Source organism: Cyprinodon tularosa, unplaced genomic scaffold (genome assembly GCF_016077235.1).
Source record: "Cyprinodon tularosa strain WSP-4 unplaced genomic scaffold, ASM1607723v1 ctg4, whole genome shotgun sequence".
Taxonomy (NCBI): domain Eukaryota; kingdom Metazoa; phylum Chordata; class Actinopteri; order Cyprinodontiformes; family Cyprinodontidae; genus Cyprinodon; species Cyprinodon tularosa.
In genome coordinates this window covers 1,723,257-1,742,870 of record NW_024039118.1, presented here as the reverse complement: position 1 = coordinate 1,742,870, position 19,614 = coordinate 1,723,257, and the positions used below count along the sequence as shown (strand labels likewise).

The 19,614-nt window shown below is 36.4% G+C and overlaps 1 protein-coding gene across 2 annotated transcripts in view; it reads right to left on the bottom strand.

Annotated features, from left to right (window-relative positions):
- The window catches only part of cacnb2a (calcium channel, voltage-dependent, beta 2a), a 93,237-nt gene extending 80,205 nt beyond the window's left edge, over positions 1 to 13,032 (bottom strand). For both annotated transcript variants that reach the window (XM_038297970.1, XM_038297973.1), the window contains exons 1-2: positions 12,724 to 13,032; positions 11,516 to 11,608 (exon numbers count right to left, since the gene is read on the bottom strand). In XM_038297970.1, coding sequence (XP_038153898.1) covers positions 11,516 to 11,608; positions 12,724 to 12,807 — 177 coding nt within the window. In that variant the 5' untranslated portion in view covers positions 12,808 to 13,032. The remainder of the gene's footprint in view (positions 1 to 11,515; positions 11,609 to 12,723) is intronic.
- Between the last annotated feature and the right edge of the window lie 6,582 nt (positions 13,033 to 19,614).

Sequence of the window (19,614 nt, the reverse complement as noted above, 5' to 3'; positions counted from 1 at the left end):
TGATGGCCTTTGTGGCAGGGATGGAGATCCATATTTTATGTCACACACAGAGTATACATCTAGATAGATAGATGATAGATAGATAGATAGATAGATAGATAGATAGATAGATAGATAGATAGATAGATAGATAGATAGATAGATAGATAGATAGATAGATAGATAGATAGATAGATAGATAGATAGATAGATAGATGTTGCAGTATCTATAACAACCCAAACACACAGGATTTCAGAATTAGACATCCCCAGTTATTAATTTCATATACTCACGGGATCTGAATGTCCTGTTATAAAACTTCACATCGCGTTCCCCCCTGATGTCATTTACGTTGAGTTGCAATAAATGCTAAACTGTCTGCAGGTTCTTGTCTTGTCGTCCGCTCTATTCAGCTGGCTTTGGAAACACACGGCGAGAAGGTGGGGGCCGGGTGGTGAGGGTTACGGGGGCGAGAAACGCAAAAGTAACGCAATAGTTACTTTTACTAGTAACTAGTTACTTTTATTGTGGAGTAACTCAGTTAGTAACTCAGTTACTTTTTGGGAGAAGTAACTAGTAACTATAACTAATTACTTTTTCAAAGTAACGTGCCCAACACTGATGAAAAGGCACCATTAGAAGCGGACCTGCAGACCTTAGAGTGAGAGGGTGGCACTAAATCAGTTAACCTGCCAGAACATGTCACTGTTTGGACATAAGCATCATTCACATACTGGTGCCACTAATAATTCTGCAGGGCTACATCGCAGAAGAGGCCTCTAATTTTAATACAAATGTACTTTTTCAGAATCCAAAGGCTAGATTATTTTCTGTGTTGGATTTTGTTTACTATATGAAATAATGTGGGACAACAGTATATAATAAAGCTATAAATAAATCAGCTTTTTTTTTTACCAAGATGGCAGGATCATTAAATAAGTGAAGTAAGGAGTGGTTTAAATGCATGAGAACAGTGTAATTTTATCCCTCTATTTCCAAATTAAAACAGCAAATAGAGCTAACTAAAATATGGTAAATGGCCTGTACTTATATAGCGCTTCTTCAAGTCAGAGGACTACAGTAGACCAAAGTGCTCCACAATACATTCAGTTATTCACACACTGATGATGGCAAGCTACATTGTAGCCACAGCTGCCCTAGGGCTCACTGATAATCCAAAAAATAACCTTGAGGAGCTGTTTTGGAACAACCTCATCACACATTTCCATATTTTGACTGCAATTGAATATGTAAATGAAAATAAACTTCTAAATGGACAATAGTAGGAAGATATTCCCTCCAAAGAAAGTTCAATCAAAAGCTCCCTCAGATTTAACTGAATAGTCACATTTTTATTGCTCCTAGAAAATCCTATAATTGAGTAAATTGAGCAAATTTAGCATCAAACATGTCTGAACTAGAGTGTTAATGAATTGCTTTGCTAATTGATTGATCTGTGAATATTTTTTCAATATAGAAATTATTAATCGGATAGCAAAACATGCTTAATATGAGATTTTCCTGTACAGAACCTAAATATATGTCATATAAGGAGTTCTGGACTCTGAACAGTTATGTTTTTACAGCTTTGGCTGTCTGCTCTGAGTGGCTTGTACTTTTTCAAATTACCTGTTTGTGTGAATACTCTAGCCAAGGATTACCTGATTACCAAATTGGTTGATGATTATTTCAATAATCAGAATAAATCAAATCAATTGATTAGTTAATGAAGCTGCTTCAATAATCAAACTGCTGTTACAAACTCTAAACTAATCCTGACAAAGTCTGCTGTCATACATTTCAACAGTTTTTTTGTTGTACCTTATAAAAGCGCAGCTTAAAAAAAACAAAAACACAAATTTCAATTTTATATGAACCTATCGGGTTTGCAGGAGATATCTTTTATATTCACTTTAGGTGCACTCTGCAATTTGTTTTATCTTAGAATATTTTTTGTTGTCCTGTGTTGTGCTGTGTCTACTGTCCCACTCCTTTCCATGTGCTGCTACCGGTAATTCATTGTGAAGATGGGCCTTGTCCTGATGATGAACTTTAGATGCAAATTCAAACTGGAAGACTCAGCCCAGCATCACCTGCATCCAATCATCTCCCTATGTGCCTCTTCTCCAACTAATCACCATCAAGTCCTCATTCTTCTTCAGCCAACCATCCTGTAAGTCTCTGCTTAAAGCCCTTTGTCCACAAACTCTTCAGTTGAGCTTCGACCCCTCCCTACATCCACTCTCTGCCATCATGCTCTTAAACTCCTTTCAGCTTCCTTCTCCTCTTCTCCAGTCCATCCTTGATCCTGGGGAACACAACCTTAATACTAATCTTACAGGCTCATCCAGGCTAGGTACCATTCGCAGCTTCCATATCTTCAAGCATGGTCTGAGCGCCTAAGAGATTCCAAATTTAACAATAAATCTCTTTTATTGCCACTTTTCTTTATGTGTGAGTCTCTCCAGGTTGAATTACATTTTACCCATTTCCTAACTTCATCAAGCCAGCGCTTAGAGGACCAAAATAACTGCCATTCTTGGTAATAGTATGATATAGTATGGTTCCTCTAGTTGCAATGCTCCAAGTGTTTTCCTTTGGCTTATTATGTGTCTCATGGTGTTCAGACAACCATCACTGTAGATCGGCAACAGAGACAGAGAAAACGAGATGCCCAGATGCTTATCTCAACTTGCCTGTCGTCCACCTCTTACCACAAACATCTCTGAATCAAAGTCGAGTCCCAAATCAGTAAGCCTCACACCTCGATTTAGTCAGAAGCAAAATACTAACTACTCACACACCATTGTCCAGATTTTCACTAAACTCAGTCACGTCTTTCTCAGATCAATTTCTGGTCTCTGTCTTTGAACACCAAATTCAAGATGTTACTAAAAAAAAAAATCGGCTACAAAAAGTCTTACACTCAATGGCTGATTCACACTCCCACATTTGGGTAAAAAAAACAAAAAACCTCTCAACATGAAAATATTATGCTTTCTGTTGTGTGCTGTTTTTTTTAAAACAACGCACAATAAAAAGCACATTCTGTCCCCCCCACATCCAAGAAAACAAGAAAGATTTGTCAGCATGTCTGACTGAATAATTTCTCTGGAAACAGTGAAAAAACAAAAAAACAAAAACAAACAATCCTTTTAAAAATGTAATAACAATAATCATTTAAGCTTTTACTTTAGGGAATCCTTGAATTGAACTATATAACATACGAAATGTTAAAATAGCTATTTATTTTAGTGTTTAGCAGTCAGATACTTAAAATTATTATTGATTTTACTATTCGTGTCAAGATGAAGATTAATATAAGATGTTATTTGTTCTGCTCGTTTTCTTTAAGATGTTTTAAGTAGTTTTGTGTTTGTGAAAAATGAAATCTTTTTTAAAATAAAAAAATAAAAATAAATAACAGTATTTCTTTCCCTATTAGACACATTAGGATTAAACATGTTTATGAATTTTCTTAGCCAGATGTTGAAATTGTGAAAGACAAAGCTGTATAATTCAAGCTACAGCCTTTTGCCAAGTAATGCATAAAGCCAAAGCGAACAGAGGCATTGCAACCCAGAAGAAACTGAAGATGGGGTACGCCTATGTCTTGTAACATTTTGTAACACGTTACAGATTCCACACAAATATGAATATTGTACACAGATTCAAGAGGGGAAAGAAATAAGATAAACTTCTGCATATTAATAACATCTGAAACTAAGCTATGGTTTCTTTAACACTCAAAGGTAAATATGGGGTATAGTGAAGCTTGTATCCCAGTCAGTAATGCACAGTAGTAGAAACACATTCAATCACATTTTATTGAACTCTGTAATGTTTATAACTCTATAGCCCCTATTTCTCCAACTCTAATTGATATTTCAGTGTTGTGATCAGAATAAAGCATTGGTCATATTCAATTGATGTGATGTCACATATACAGTGGAATTACTTAAATGCAAAGAACATAAGTTGGAACGTAGATTTACTTAACATTTCATATTGCATGACGTTTGCTTTACTTGCAACAATATGTTTTCTCCACTAGATGTCAGTCTTTTGCACCTGTGACAGATGACAGAATCTGGAACAGTACTTTCCAGGTATAATACTTTAATCTAAAATGTACATTTAAATTTTGGTGCTTATTATTAGATTCAATAGAGTCTAGAGAAGAGAGAGAAGGAAACAATGAAAGGGTAGGGAAAGGTGGTTTTGTTTTGACTACACAGTTGGACAACTTTTATTGTTAAATCCATTTTTCCATTCTGACGTATACAAAGTATTTTAAAAAGCAACATTATACTGTGTTACTGCAGAATGTGATATGGTGAAATGTTTCCATAAAGATGGGATGAAGGAAATAGGAGGTGGGGAGCAGAGAATGAAAGTGTGCAACTTGGAAAAATGTTTTACATCTCCATAACACGATTGGGACGCAGCAGGAGGTTAATAGTGACATAATGCTCAGTTATATAAAGCAATGATGAAACTGTTACAGCATATTCTTTTTTCTACTATCTTAAGACCCAAAAGAGTTGTCCTAATTATTCATTGGTATTTTTACTGTTTAGCAGTAAGGTAAATACTCTTTTGATTGTGGGTTAGTGAGGAATATAAGAACATTTCAGTAGAGTCTTCATATTCATAACCTACTGTCCACATCTTTTGTGTAGGAGCATCGGCTGAAATCCTAAGAGATCCTTGTGGAGATAAATACAGTCTAAAAGAGGCTGAGATGGTAACATTTTCCTGTTGTAGCCTAAAGGTCAGACCAATTTTTATATTTGCTTCAAAGAGCGGCAGTTTAGTGACTTACAGTAAAGTAAGCATCCATTTTGGTTTTCTGTTGCTTGTTTTGTTCTCTTTCTGGCTCGCAGTGTCAACTTTGCATTAAAAGGCACTATATTAATAAACTCTAGATCATACCAGAAAAGATCAAAAGAATAAACTAAATAAGGATAGAATACAATAGAATTCTCTCTTATTATAGGGAAATTCAGGTTTTGCAACAGTGTCAAGAATATGGAAGCATGTAGATTCAAATAAAGTCACAAATATGAATGGTTTTGCAAATTAAAGACAGCATCTCCTGGGGGTATGGTTAAGACTGACATAGATGTGGTCACAAATATGCATTTAATTATTTTCATGAGACGCAATTTATTAAAGTCATACGTCATTCCGATAGGAATTTGAGATTACATATCTACGGAAGTGTTGCAGTGCAAAACAAATTTACTGTGGTAAAGGGGTGCAAACACAATGCAAATGCATAAATGCATAGCAACTCTCAAATTTAGCTACTGCAAACAAATGAGGAAAATTATATCAGAAAACATAAAAATTAGACTGCCAAATAAAACGCATGTGAAGGAAAAAAGCTACAAAAGACAAACTGCATAATTACAGAAAATACAGAGCAGCAAAGTGCAAATGAACTGCAAATACATCACTGGGTGAGATGATTGCTATCACGTATGGGAACAAACCGTTCACAAGGGCATAAATGGGATGCTCAGAAAGGTTGAGTTTAGAAATAATTTAAAGGAAAACTGACTCTTTCTCACATCCCCGTGAATATCCTCTGGGTGGGCATCCTGTTTTTTTTTTGTAAGTATCTGATCTATAAACATTCATTCGGAATAATGTCCGTGGTCTAGTCCCATATAAGTTGATGATCGTTCTTACCTCTCTAAAGCCGGGCATACACTGTGCGATATTTTCAATCGTTGCATGCAGCTACCTACAGCTCAAATTATACGACAAAACCGCAGGGTTTAAAAGTTCCCAGCTAACGATGTATGTTCTCACACTGTCAGCCCGATGCTCTGATGCAACCTAAAGACAGTCGGCTGAATTTCAAACATGTTTTATCTTCTCCCGACCTTACAAGTACTGATCAGGAGGTGGTCGTGAGAGGCTGATTGCCCCTCGTTACCCCCTGTACACTATATGAAGCACGGTCAGGCTGAACGTAGGCCTGATCTCGCACGACTGGAGAAACGGGCAAAAAAATCGTACGGTGTATGCCTGGCTTTACATGAGTCTCGAAGCTAAGAACCAGGTCAAACCACATGCCCATGCTCCCTACATTACCTTTGCATTTAGTGACATAGTCATTAATCCTTAAGGTGAAGTTATGGGACAAGTAAATGAATTTATATCTGCATTAGGAAGCAAGAAACAATAAGTGCAGATTCTCCTATTTTTGAAAATCGGATAGGCACTCAATTTTAGTCCCTTTATTTAAGAAGGCTTAATCACTAAATCTCTTACTCCAGCCTTTCTGGTGGCAGTGAAGCCCTTTATTATTTTTTTCCACCCACAGAAAAGTAGAGAGTAACAGTTACATCCATGCATGCCTTTAAAAACTAAAACCCTGAGGTGAAACATTTACTAGCCTTGAGTGCAAATAGAAATCAAAATAAAATTTCAATAGTGCTATAGTTTTCAACCGATTCAACTTCTAATTCAAGCTTTTTCAAGTTTGGCTATAGTACTACTGATTAAAACAAAAAACAGGCAAAAACCCTATGAAGAGGTTAATAAAAGCCGAAAATATGGTCTTAATACTTACAACAGTTCCTTTGTAGGCCAGGCTGGCAGTCAGTATAGAGCATCAAACTGCATTAAAAAAGTTAATTAATTGAGACAAAAAATTACCCAGAGGTCAGAGAACCCTTGATCAAGGTGAGGACTCTGTGTAAACAGATAAGCTACCAATGGAGTAAGTAATCTGATTTCTCAATGTTTCGGCCCTTCCTCTAAAAACTATTAGAAAGACATGGGCTGTCAAGATGAAACTACACTTAAGCTGATGTTGAACACTGTGTTAAATTAAAATGCAGAATTATACTTGAGACTCATAGTGAGATGATAGCAATATGTTGATTTTGTTGTCATCATATATGACTAGAAAAAGTAAAATGTGTAGAAAAACTTCTAATCGACCAGTACTCTGCTTTCTTGCATTTTTCTCATTAGTTCTCCATTAAGCAAAAAAAAAATAAAGGGTCCTTTTTTATACTTGTTAAGTTCTTAACAGGAGTGACAGAGTCAAATAAATCAAAGAGTTTATTCTTAAAATTAATAAACTATCCACACATTATGATTGAAAATGGAGTCCAATAGATCAGATGGACATAAAGCAACTCAGAGAAATGGTTTAGGGTTAATATGATGGGAAGAGCTACCTCGAAATTTAGGATATAGATTATCAAATACAATTGCTGATGGGTCTAAAATAGGTAAAAACCAAATATCAGTCACTGATACATTTAGTTCATTTTTCCAGAAAAGGCCCAAGGTGTAGCCCTTACTGTACATGTTGGCCTGGACAAAGCTTGAGTAAGATGTAAGGATGAGTGCTGATAATAAGTACATTAACAGAAAAGTAAACAGTATGATAAAAGTAAACGGACTAATTAACGACAAAAAAATATGGCATGTTACAGATATGCAGTTTGTGAATTGATAATGTTTTTATTTGTTCAATTGCAAATCCCTCCATATCCAGACCCATCCCAGTAGCCCTCTTTATCACTGTCAAGATTTGGATTAGTTCATTAGTGATCAGAATCCTCCAAACTGAGCCAATGTAATTAATAATCAGAGGCAGCACAATCTATAAGCTTCTGAGGTGAATAGCTCTCATTCAGTGCCGCTTCAACAGCGTGGAGATGTTATCTGCCTCTAATCCTGTTCTACTTCTACTCACTTCCTGTTCCTGCAACATCAATATCATTTAAATAAATACTTTAAATGGTTTCTACGTGTTGGCTGAATTTGGATTCTCTATATTCTGTCCAGGTATTACAGAAATACTTGTTTGAATAAAAGGATTGGAAATTAAATTTCGAATTTCATTTGAAAAATTACGCTCCAAGACCCTGGAGACAGAGTGGTGAGGCAAATCAATCCAAATGATTAATCCAAAACTCCAATTAAATATTATATATTGTGATGTTGGAGGCTCTTAATATGGTGTGCAGGAGGTCAAACAAAAATGTATTATGTTTTCCAATGCTGAAAACATTTGTATAATAAATGAATTTAAACAATCATTTGCATCATACCCATAGAGATCAGTGGTCATAACTTGTAACCAGCATGGCCTGGTGCCAAGCAAACAAAGCTGCAGGTGTGTCTCGGAGTATGGATTCCAAAGGGAAAAAAGGAAGATAGCTGATGAGAAAAGAGGATTCAAAGAATGGACCGAATCATTTGTTTTCATTATCAATGCAGAAGGATTGCCTGCATTTTTGCTTTGTAATGAGAAATAATAAAAAGAGTAATTTGGAAAGGCATTTCCAGGAAAGGCATGCTAAATATGTAGCTGACCACCAAGTTGGGACTGAGAGAAAACGTGCGATTACAGAACTTCTGGATAAATTAGAGGAGTGCAAACATAGATTTAAGAAGTGGATTGCATCTCCAAACTCCACTCCTTCTGCTGGTTTAGTTGCAAGGAAGGAAAACCGTCCACAGATCAAACAGGTAGCGCTTTGATGCAGGTATGGGAAAATTCTTAATTTTTTTTCCCCAAATCCTGAAAATAAAAATATCACCAAGGAATGCTGGTGATATTTCACCAGAGAGCGCTGCTCTGATGGATGTCAGTTCCTGCTTGGTTCCCCATGACTCAATCAGCTCCTCCGAACAGAAACACGTTCACCATAGAAAGATCCTTTATTGTGTTTCTATAATTTCATCAATGCAACAAAATTTAAATCACGCGGTGAAGGCCGATGAAGAGCGTTCACCGTACGTCCCTCACCTCATGCTAATACTGTATGTGAAATTTGCTCCAGAATAAACATTTGATCATAAATGCTTATTATATATTTAAGCCCACGTAATTCTTTTTTTTTTTTTTTTTTTTTTTTTTTTACAGTGGGCTGATACACAGAGCCCGTGTTGCCATACAAGGCTTATATAAGACTTTTATATTTTTGCGGCTCCAGACAGATTTATATTTGGTTTTTTTGGTCCAATATGGCTCTTTGGGCAGTTTGGGTTGCCGACCCCTGGGTTAGGGTAATGAGGAGGTCTCATCAGCAATACAGGAGTGAGGGGCAGGTACACCTGGGCAGGTTGCCAAACCAACCCTCCATCCAACCAGAAATACACCACCTTATTCTTAAACAGTCACTACTGTTTATTTAGATAAACTAGTTAGAATAAAGTGTATTTTGTGGACTGGGGGACAAAGAGATAGAGGAGGAAGAGCACACTTATGCCAAAAAAGGCCCAGAGCAAGATTTGAACCTTGAATATCCGCGTTTCAAGGAAAGTATGAATACGATACTTCATTAGGAAGTTATGATAAACATTTTTGTAATTGGTAGAGTGTGTAGTACAAAGAACCTTAACAAAATGGGTGGATAGATGGCTGGTCAATAACAACCAGGTGGAATTTTGCTTCCTTGCACTTGGACAAAGCATTGCTAAAGAACAACGTGATTTAGACAGTGCAAAAAGGGATTCAAACTCTTAAGCACACTTAAAAATAGACAGATGGTGCAAACCACGCTTTCCAACAGCAAGACCCATCCACCTCCATGAAAATATGAAAACATTTACCTGTGGATGTTTACACTTTCTATCAAATCTGAGTCAGCATTGCCCTCCTCCCGTCTCAATGGAGCGCTGATTTACAGTTAAACAGCAACCTCGCTACTCCCACGGCTAAGCAGTCATGTCTGGCATGGCCCTGCATCCTTCCCAGCCTCCTCCACAAGGGCATCGGGCCATGACCACAGGGAGCATCTCTCTTCCCTTCTCTCGCAACCGGCTCCCTGTCTCTGAGCATGAGTAATTCTGTCTGTGAGGGGCCATTGGTGAGAAGTTAGTGGAAGTTTGAGTTAATGCCTAGAGCTAGATGGAATCGATCAGCTATGCTTAAGAGGTTCTCTGAAGACACCTACAGGTCTGAAACATCTATAAAGTGCAGAAACAAAAGGTCAGACAGGAAGTTGAAAAACATTCAACATTATTCAAAACTCTTTACTACCAGTAAGCTACTTTATCTCCCTTCAGTGAAGACAAGAGGACTGATTAGTATCACTTTTCCCAACATGGTGTAAAGGGGAACTATAATTCACAACAAACAAAAGAATAAGGTCAGAGCTGTTACCACAGCTGAATAACAGTGTTTACATTATTATCCAAACAGGAGGGAGGTTACGGGAAAGCTTGCTATTTCTGGGACTGTCCTGTAGCAAATATGTAAAGAAGGGTATTTTTGTTCAGTATTCAAGGTCCTCGCTGGCCTCATTTTCATGTTCCTGAGCTATAAAACAGGCATAATATTCTTTAGATGATGGTGTAACAAAGCAGACAGATAACAAATCCCTGCCCTCTTATGAGAAGACTTACTGCAGGGAAAATGCTCAGTTGGTAAAGGGCTGTGGGAATGAGAATGAGCTCCCTGGGGTGTTGGTCAAACAGTTTGGTAACTTCTATCAAGCAGTTTCTCTGAAGCCCTGAGATGAAGCAGATGGCCGTCTAGGAGGTGCCATTTTGTTCTGATCTCGGGCTCCCATCTCTCTGCCGCCACCATGCCAAATACAAGACGATCTGTACCTCCTCCAAAAAAGGCAGAAATATTCAGGAGTGTACATCATCAGCTCAACCTGTCCTGTCCCTTTGCAGGTCAGCTCAACAAAGAGCAGGCTCATTAAATATGTTCCTCGCAAGGTCTGCTTTATAACAAACTGCATGCAGCCCAGACGAGAGACTTCTACTCAACACAGTGTACCCAGAGGTGTTTACAAAAGCCTTTCGCTGCTGTGCACATCTTATCCATGATGGATGATGATGACTGAGGTTTAGCTCTTAAACCAGTTTGCTTTTACTGTCAATATGTTTACAAAAAAAACTCAGACACACACAAACACAAGTGTAAGACTCCAAAGGAAAGACAATGTTTACAGGACATCAAAATGCACCTCATTAAACTCAGGGTTACTATGCAGTCCGGAAAAATAAGAAATCTGTTTTCAGGTCTAAGTAAATATAAAATAAAAAACCCTGTGCAAAATATTTGCATTCCCAGATGTAGTTACATATAAACTTAAATTGGTCGATACAGCCACCCACAGATTTCTTTCTTAATTTATTCAGAAATACACACTATCATCTAACATATCACCATTTCATTAATCCATGATTTATCATATGCATGTATTTTCCTCCTTTCTTTTATCAATTTTCCTTTTCCTTCCTTCCTTCCTTCCTTCCTTCCTTCCTTCCTTCCTTCCTTCCTTCCTTCCTTCCTTCCTTCCTTCCTTCCTTCCTTCCTTCCTTCCTTCCTTCCTTCCATCCATTCATCCATCCATCCATCCATCCATCCATCCATCCATCCATCCGATCTCTCTCTTACTGCAGTTTTTGCTGTCTACATATGTAAATATGTGCAAATTGACATGTTGTAAATGTATCTCTGGTAAAGAAGGCTTGGCTTTACCAAAAACTGTTAGGGCTGAAAAAAATTTAAACAAAAAAAATTAGCAATTTGGAAGTTACCTGGCGAACAAGGCTGTTAGTTGTAGTGTCAGAGGAAGTGCTGCCATCTGATCCTTTAAACCGACTTTTTCTCCGGGCTCCTTTGCTTTGGACCTAAAGAGACAAAATGAAACAAATATTATTTATTCAATGGAAAACAAATTCTGCCAAGTAAGAAGCATCCAACCAGAAACAGTTCTACAGTACTTTAATTAATCATCAATGTGCTGTTAATCTAAAAATAAAATGGTTTTCTTTTAGGGGTAAAATTCAATTTCACAGAATCATGGCAATTATGTGGGTGGTCCACTTCGTCTGCAGTTAGATGAAGGGGTTGGAAAAGTAGCCTGGAGCGCAAATGCTCATATGTTGTCATTAGCAACTGAATAACAGACATTTATTTCCAGCCTGACTTTCAGTCTAGCTCCGTCTCCTGGGACATGTTAAATATGCATATAAAACGAGAACACAGAGAGCTGTTCTAACTGCTCCTCAATAGCCTGTTTTTTACCATATGAGAGCAGGCACAACCTTAAAGACCCAAACTAGGCTACAAAACATAGAGATCAACATATTATCATGACATTTGTGTTATAACTGTGGATATGTTGTAATAAAGCCAGAGAAATGTGAGCAATTGACCGGGTAAAGTAAAACACCAGCTCATTTTACATTAAAACCAACGATGACAACATTGCAGATCAGGCAAAAGAAATTATTCATCATAATAATAACGCTTAAAAGCTGCTCAAAGATGTTTTAATGCAACCTGTAGCTAAAATGCACCAGGATTTAAATAAAAGCTTTTGAAATTAAAAAACTTGAAATTTAAATAAAACATTAATGTAATCTGACTTACTTTTGTGGCATTTTAACACAAAGAAGTTAAGTTTTATAGACATGAATAAAACAACTAGAAATGATCTAACTAAATTTAAAAAAAGGAAAAATAAATAAATCAACTGTAAAATATAAATTAAGGAGAATAGATACAATTTGTAAACTAAAACACCTGAAACCTAAAGCAAACATAGAAAACCCAATATATAATAAATATCTATTATTAAACTTAAATTGATCTAAATACATTGGTCACAAAAAGTAAAATGGATCTCAAGTTACTGGATTTATGTTACCAATAAAAAAAGAGGAAGGAGGAAAAAAGGGTTTATTTTAAGAAATGTCAAAAGAGCACGAGGTTAAAGCGACATTAAGATTAAGTAACTTACTTGAAGGATAGGATGTTCCAGAGTCTCCATGTGAATGTCCAGATGTTCTTCTGCTCTAGTTTTAGGGCTATTGCTGATGACCATTACATCATATAATACAACAAACAGTCAACAAGCCCCTTTTTCTAGGAGAAATACCCCAGTTGTGACCAAAATGAACGGGAAAGTGCATGTTGAGCACATGTGTGTTGAGCAGATGAGAGGAGCTGCTTGTGGATCTGCTCTCAGAGCCAATTTTAAAGTTTGAGTCGAGTGCTTCAGAGGAGGAGCTTTTACTGAATAGGTTTGTGCTGCCTTTCAGATTCCGATGCTGGTGAGGATGTGACTCCTGCTTTATTTTAGCCTTCAGCATCAGCGAGCCTCCCGATCAGCTCTCTCCTTCCCACACACAGAGAGAGAGCTCAGCTCCATGCCCCCTCTCATCCGCCGCCAACACCTCAACCTCCTCACAGTTACAATGGATGAACATTGCAGAACAAGTAGAAGGAAAAAAAAAAGTATTAAACAACTCGCTGCACGGTTGTCATTATATTACTGTAAAATTCACATTATTTGCTGTCAAAAATAATCAACAATTAACCTTTCAGTATTTTTAAGTTAACTTTCACAATGCATTCTCAAAATCTACAAATTTCATCTAAATTTGCTTTCTGGATACATGTGGATTGGCTAGGGTTGTGGGAAATAATCGTTTTGGCGATATATCATGATATTCGGCTGCCCAATATAATATCGATCTTTCACTTCTTAGTATCGATTTTCAAAAAAAAAAATTGGTTACATAAAACATTGATGGGAAAATGGGCTACCTCTGCACCACCACTCTGGCAGAAAGCGCTGTGGAGCCCTTTAAATGTGCGTGCAGCACCAAATCTGTATTTGAGGCAGTCACAGTGGAAGAAAACCCCAAACAACATGGATAATAATACCTAATCAATATTTTCTGATGAAAATATACAGCACTTGCTGTTTTATCTCATCATTTGATTTTGATAGCTGGGGAAAATATGGCAATATATAGTGATACTGCAATATCGTGATAATATCGTATCGTGACCCAAGTATCGCAACATGTATCGAATCGCAACACTCATGCCAATACTCACCTCTAGGATTGGCTATTTTTTGCTTTCATATTTTTCTTCATATTTTTGCCAGTCTTTTGATAAAACGTTGCCCCGTCCGGTCTTGGTGCCTCACTCTGAAATATACCATTTAATCCCCTGAAATAATGTATTTCCCAGACAGTGTATCTTCTTCAGCACTAACATGGAATACCACCCAACATTCAGAATAAAATAAGTCTTATATGGTATAGTGTGTTGTATTTACATTATTATGTAAATGTTAATCCCTTTATTGTCCCACAATGTGGAAATGAACTTTCTGCATTCAACCCATCCATTGGGGAGCAGTGGGCTGCCATTGTGCATTGCCTGGGGAGCAGTGTGGGGTTAAGGGTTTTGCTCAGAGACCCAGAGTGGAAGCCATGGGGATCGAACCGTGTACTTGCAACCCTCTCAGTGCTCTGACAACTTGGGCAACACTCTTCCAAGGCATTATTCTTATGCTTCATCAATTAACTGGTAAAATATGTTTGTCCACAGGTTACATTAGACATGTGGCAGTCATCTAGCATCTGTGAAATGTAGCTAGCCACTGAATCACTCCATCATGACATGGACACAGGGGTGGAGCTAGATGAGGGGCCAGGGGAGGCCATGGCCACCCTTAGCCAATCATTGGCCACTCCTTTGGCCACCCCTACCATTTTTTCCCTTCTAATACAGATGAAGGCCGAAGTAATACTCGCAGGTGGAATATTCAAAACATTCTAATTTGTTGTGGTTACTTATGGACATCAACATTCTAACATTAAAGATGATAAGTACAGAATTCATGCTCTTTTCAGAACTACAGTTTGTGTTATATGGGGTAAATGATGTGGAAAATGTTGTGTCTCTGCAAGTCATTTAGGAGTCTTCAATGTAATCAAAGATAAATAACTATTTTAATAAACACATAATCAAGTAAAATATTACCACTTTTAACTATTAATTGTATGCAGAATGATTATTGATAAAAGTGGTAATAAAGTAATGACAATGGAGAAGATGTTTGCCCCTAAACCCAAACTTGAAAGAATTTTATCCACTATACCTTTTATCTAGACAGCATGGATGTTTATTATATGGATATATGCGTCTATTTGTTAGCAAAGGCTGTAGGAAAGTGTAGTTTGTCTTTCTTTAGAAAATATGTACGTTTTTCTTGTTAATTTTTCTGTTGGAACAGTATAGATTGACCCTGAGGTTCTGGTGCCTATCCACTTTCGGCCACCGTTCAGTGTACATTGGTTATTGCCTGACCACCCTTATAAAAATGTTCTGGCTACGACTCTGAATGGACAGTAGGCTAAAGAAAAACAAAACACTGTCAATATACTTTACATCACTTACAAACAAAATTAAAATTCTGCTCAGCAAATAAACTGTGAAATGTGGATGAAAAAAAGAGCATCAAATTTATCTTCCCACCTGCAGTTTGAGGTAAATTTCCAAAAAATGCAGAAAATACGACATGATAGTAAGGAATTATTAGCAGTAAATTGCTGTATTTTAGGAAAAGAGTATAGCACAATTAAAAGAACAGTAGAAAACCTAAATCTATTATTTTTCTTAGTGGATTTAAGGTGGAGTGATGCATTAGAAAATAAGAAGTTGATTCTGTTGGAATTCTGCTGTAAATGAACAGCTATTGGTAACTGACAGCAATAAGAAAAACTGTCATATCCTTTATTTTTGAAATAACAATACAAAACTGAACATTTTAATAACACTAAAAAATGTTTAAAGTATCATAATGGTAACTATGCTGCCAGTTCTTTTCTGTAACTCTATGGTAAAAGACTATAGTGTACGTTTAAAAACTCTACAGATGATTCTTCTTTATATGATGGCTTAGAGTATTATTACAAATAATGAAACGTTGGATTGTTTTGTGCAGATGTAAATTTTTTAAGCTGGAAAAAAATGTACATGGACCACAAGCTTTGATGTATTTATCAGGTTGTAATGTAATTATAATAGTAAAATACGAAGTGAATTGTGGAGGTGGTATGAAAATTGTACTTGATATTTTTCTTAACTTTCTTTATTTAGTCTGCTGCTTTTAGTAGGTATTTTAGAAACTGCTTTCCTGTTACTAAACAACTGTATGTGTTATTTTTATGAGTGGACATTATACCTGAGCAATAGTTTGAGGGTTAATAAATAATATAAGTAAGACACAGTTCTGGTCATTAACTGTGTCTGCTGTGTTGAACCATCTAAACCAGGCCTGCCCAAGAGGGGCTACTGTCCTGCAGGTTTCAGAGGGCTCCCTGCTCAAAACAGCTGATTCTGATTATTGCAGTTCTCAATCCGCTATCAATGGAAATCAGCTGTGCTGAAGGTGCAGGGAAACCTAAAACCTGCATGAAAGCGACTCTCAAGGGCCAAATTCAGGCAGACCTTAAACCCTTACTTTATACTGTAGGTCTTCATGTACTGTTTTGCTCACTTTATGGATAGCTTCCACTCCATGTTTTAGCCTCTTAGCTGACTTTCTTAGAGATTTGCCATATATTAAGCTCCACCCATCCATGCCTGTCTTAAAAAAGTACAAAACAAAAAAAAGGGAGGCAGAAAGGAGACATAAGAAATGATCAAGAATCTTTACTTTCATTATGAATCAATTTTCTTTAAACTCGCAGCTCAGAATGCACACATAACACTAGACAGTAATAAATAATGGAAAAAGTGAAGTATCTTTAGTGGACACCCTTTATATATATATATATATATATATATATATATATATATATATATATATATATATATATATATATATATATATATATATATATATATATATACATGCTATAATTATAAAACAACTTTAGAGAAAATCTGGAAGATTAATTCTATATAGAAGAAAATAGAACACATGTAGAACCTATAAAATATCTTAAGTGGAAAATAATATCTTAAGAGGAAATATATATATATATATATATATATATATATATATATATATATATATATATATATATATATATATATATATATATATATATATATATATATATATATATATATATATATATATATATATATATATATTATACATTCTCAAGATTATTTTGTTAATCAGAATAACAGACATAACATAACTTTCCAACTAAACTAAACCTCTAATATCTTCAAAAAATAAAGTAGCACAATAACAGGCTGATAAGAGACTAAGCAGTCATGTGGCAATTAAACAGAAACAGTTTAAGTGTAGCTAATTTTAATGTTTCTTTTTATACTTTTGACCACCAGATGCCACTAAAGGGCACTGTGTTAAAACATCTTTGGGCGTTTAACTTTTTTTTGGAAAAAAATAGCAATGATTCAGAAAGCGTAATTAGCCTCTACTCAGAGGCTGGCAGGTGAATATCCGTTGTATAGCTTTAGAGAAACTTGTAGTTTTTTTTTTTTTCTTGGTCCACCTGTCAGTTTGGATGAATTGCCATGTCTTGGTAATGTTCATAGTCGTTCTATACTCTTTCCATTTTCAGATTATACTTTGAGCAAAGCTTTGAAAAATGATTGAGTTAGGGTTAGGGATTGGGATGCTTTTTTTTTTTTAAGTCAAAAAAGCTCTTCCCAAAATGTTATTTCTTCTTGGAAATGTTTTTGGAGAAGCATTCTTAATGTGGTAGATATTTTTTAGATCATAATTTCCTTGAAACACTTCAAATGGCCTTAACCGCACACATTTTCAGTTTAGTTCAAATGTCCCCAAGATTTGAAATGTTCTCAAATATATTAATAACTTTGTAGTCAATGTTCTCCAGGTCTTTTGAAGAAAAGCAGACCTACATGATCACAGGTCCTCAGTGAAGGGCTTTCAATTGATCCATCATCTACTAAACACCAGATTGATCTGGAGTCCTTGTCTCAGACAGATACATTTTGTCTCACAAAATGAATTTAAAGTTTCATAAACATTTTTCAAATTCCACGTTTACATTTGTGTTGGTGGGATAGACTGTTTAAGTTCCTGGGATTCCTCCCAAACAACCAGTTGGTATGTTGACTGAAATCTAATGATTGATATGTTGTATGTAAAATTGTTTTCTTATTCTAATTGCTGGTTTCGTCAGTAACTACATTTGGATGGGATTGAACTTATCTCAGATAATAAAATAAAAAATATTGGTTTTATTTTTGATTAGGACCTGTCTTTTAAATCCCATATCAAAAGGTTTCTAGAATTTCCTTCTTTCATCTGCGGAATATTGTAAAAAATTTGAAATATCCTGTCCAGGGGGGGTGCTTAGAAACTAGTGCACGCATTTCTTAAATGAAATCCAAAAACTGTAGTTAAAAGCCTTCAGCAGATCCAAAATGCTGCAGCCAGAGTTCTTATCAAAATTGAAAAGAGAGATCATGTCTCTCCTATCCTGGCTTTTCTTCATTGGCTTCTTGTTAATTTCAAAATAGAATTTAAAATCCTCCTTCTCACATATAAAGCCTTAAATTGCCAAGCTCAGTCTTATATCAGAGATATGATTGTACCTTATGTTCCTAACAGAGCACTTTGCTCTCCATCTACAGGTTTACTAGTGATTCCTAGAATTTCTAAAATTGGGAATGGGAGGCAGATCCTTTAGTTATCAGGCTCCTCTCCTGTGGAACCAACTACCGTACCAGTTTTAGTCCGTGAGGCAGAAACCATGTCTACTTTTAGGGAACGCTTAAAACTTTCTTTTTTGATAAAGCTTATAGTTAGAGAGGCTCGGGCAATCCTGAGCTATTTCTATAGTTATGCTGCTATAGGCTTAGACTGCAGGAGGACATAGGAACCCCTTTTTCATCATTCAGCTTCATTCTATCTCTATTCTCCCCCTCTGCAGAATCGGTTAGCTCAATCTCTAAAGTTATGCTCTCTCTGTTTTTTCTCATAGTAGCTTCACCTCGTCTGTTCCTGTTTGGCTTTGACACCATTCCTGGAGAGAAATATCAGCTGTGCTGCTGCCATCAACACCTTTGTTTGATGTTAGATGTTGGAGCTTGGCCTGTTTTTCAGTGTAAGTCTGTTTCTCTGACTTTGACCGATGGATGTGATCTCTTCATCCTCTGACATGGGAGTTGGCTCAGAGCTCATCTGTCTGGCTTAAGTGTTTCCTGGACCAGGCCGCCTTTTAAAGTTGCTTTTTGTATCTCTGCTGTCTCCTTGAACCCCAGGCGGCCTCGGCAGATGGCCGCTCACACTGAGCCTGGTTCTGCTCGAGGTTTCTCCTGTTAAAAGGGAATTTTTCCTCTCCACTGTTGCTACAAGCATGCTTAGTGTAGTGTAAGAGATTGCCTTTGAATCAATGACCCAATGCAATCAACTGTTTTTCCTTAGAAAGAAAACTTTAAATCAATTTGACTGTAGGTTCTGGTTAACTGTAAAGTGCCTTGAGATGACATGTGTTGTGAATTGGCACTATATAAATAAACGGAACTGAAATAATAGGTTTAAAAAAAAGCAAAAAATATGCATGGCTGATGTTCTTCTAGATGTTGTTTAATATTGTAATTGTGCAACCCCAGATCTTTTTTATCTATCTACTTTAACTTTATTGGCTATCTAGTTTTTGCTAAGTTTCACATGTTGTTCTTTTCCTTATAAAAACACGTATTGTCAATAACTATATAGGAACAATTTTTTAGAGTAGCTCTGTAAAAATAATTCTATGCCACCCATCTATGGAGTGGTGCAGTGAGCTGCAGCCTTCTCTGACAAAATAACATCTTTGACGTGTTAATGTTTCATCATCGCCCTCTTGTGGTTCATGGTGTAGTTGCATTTTTTGGC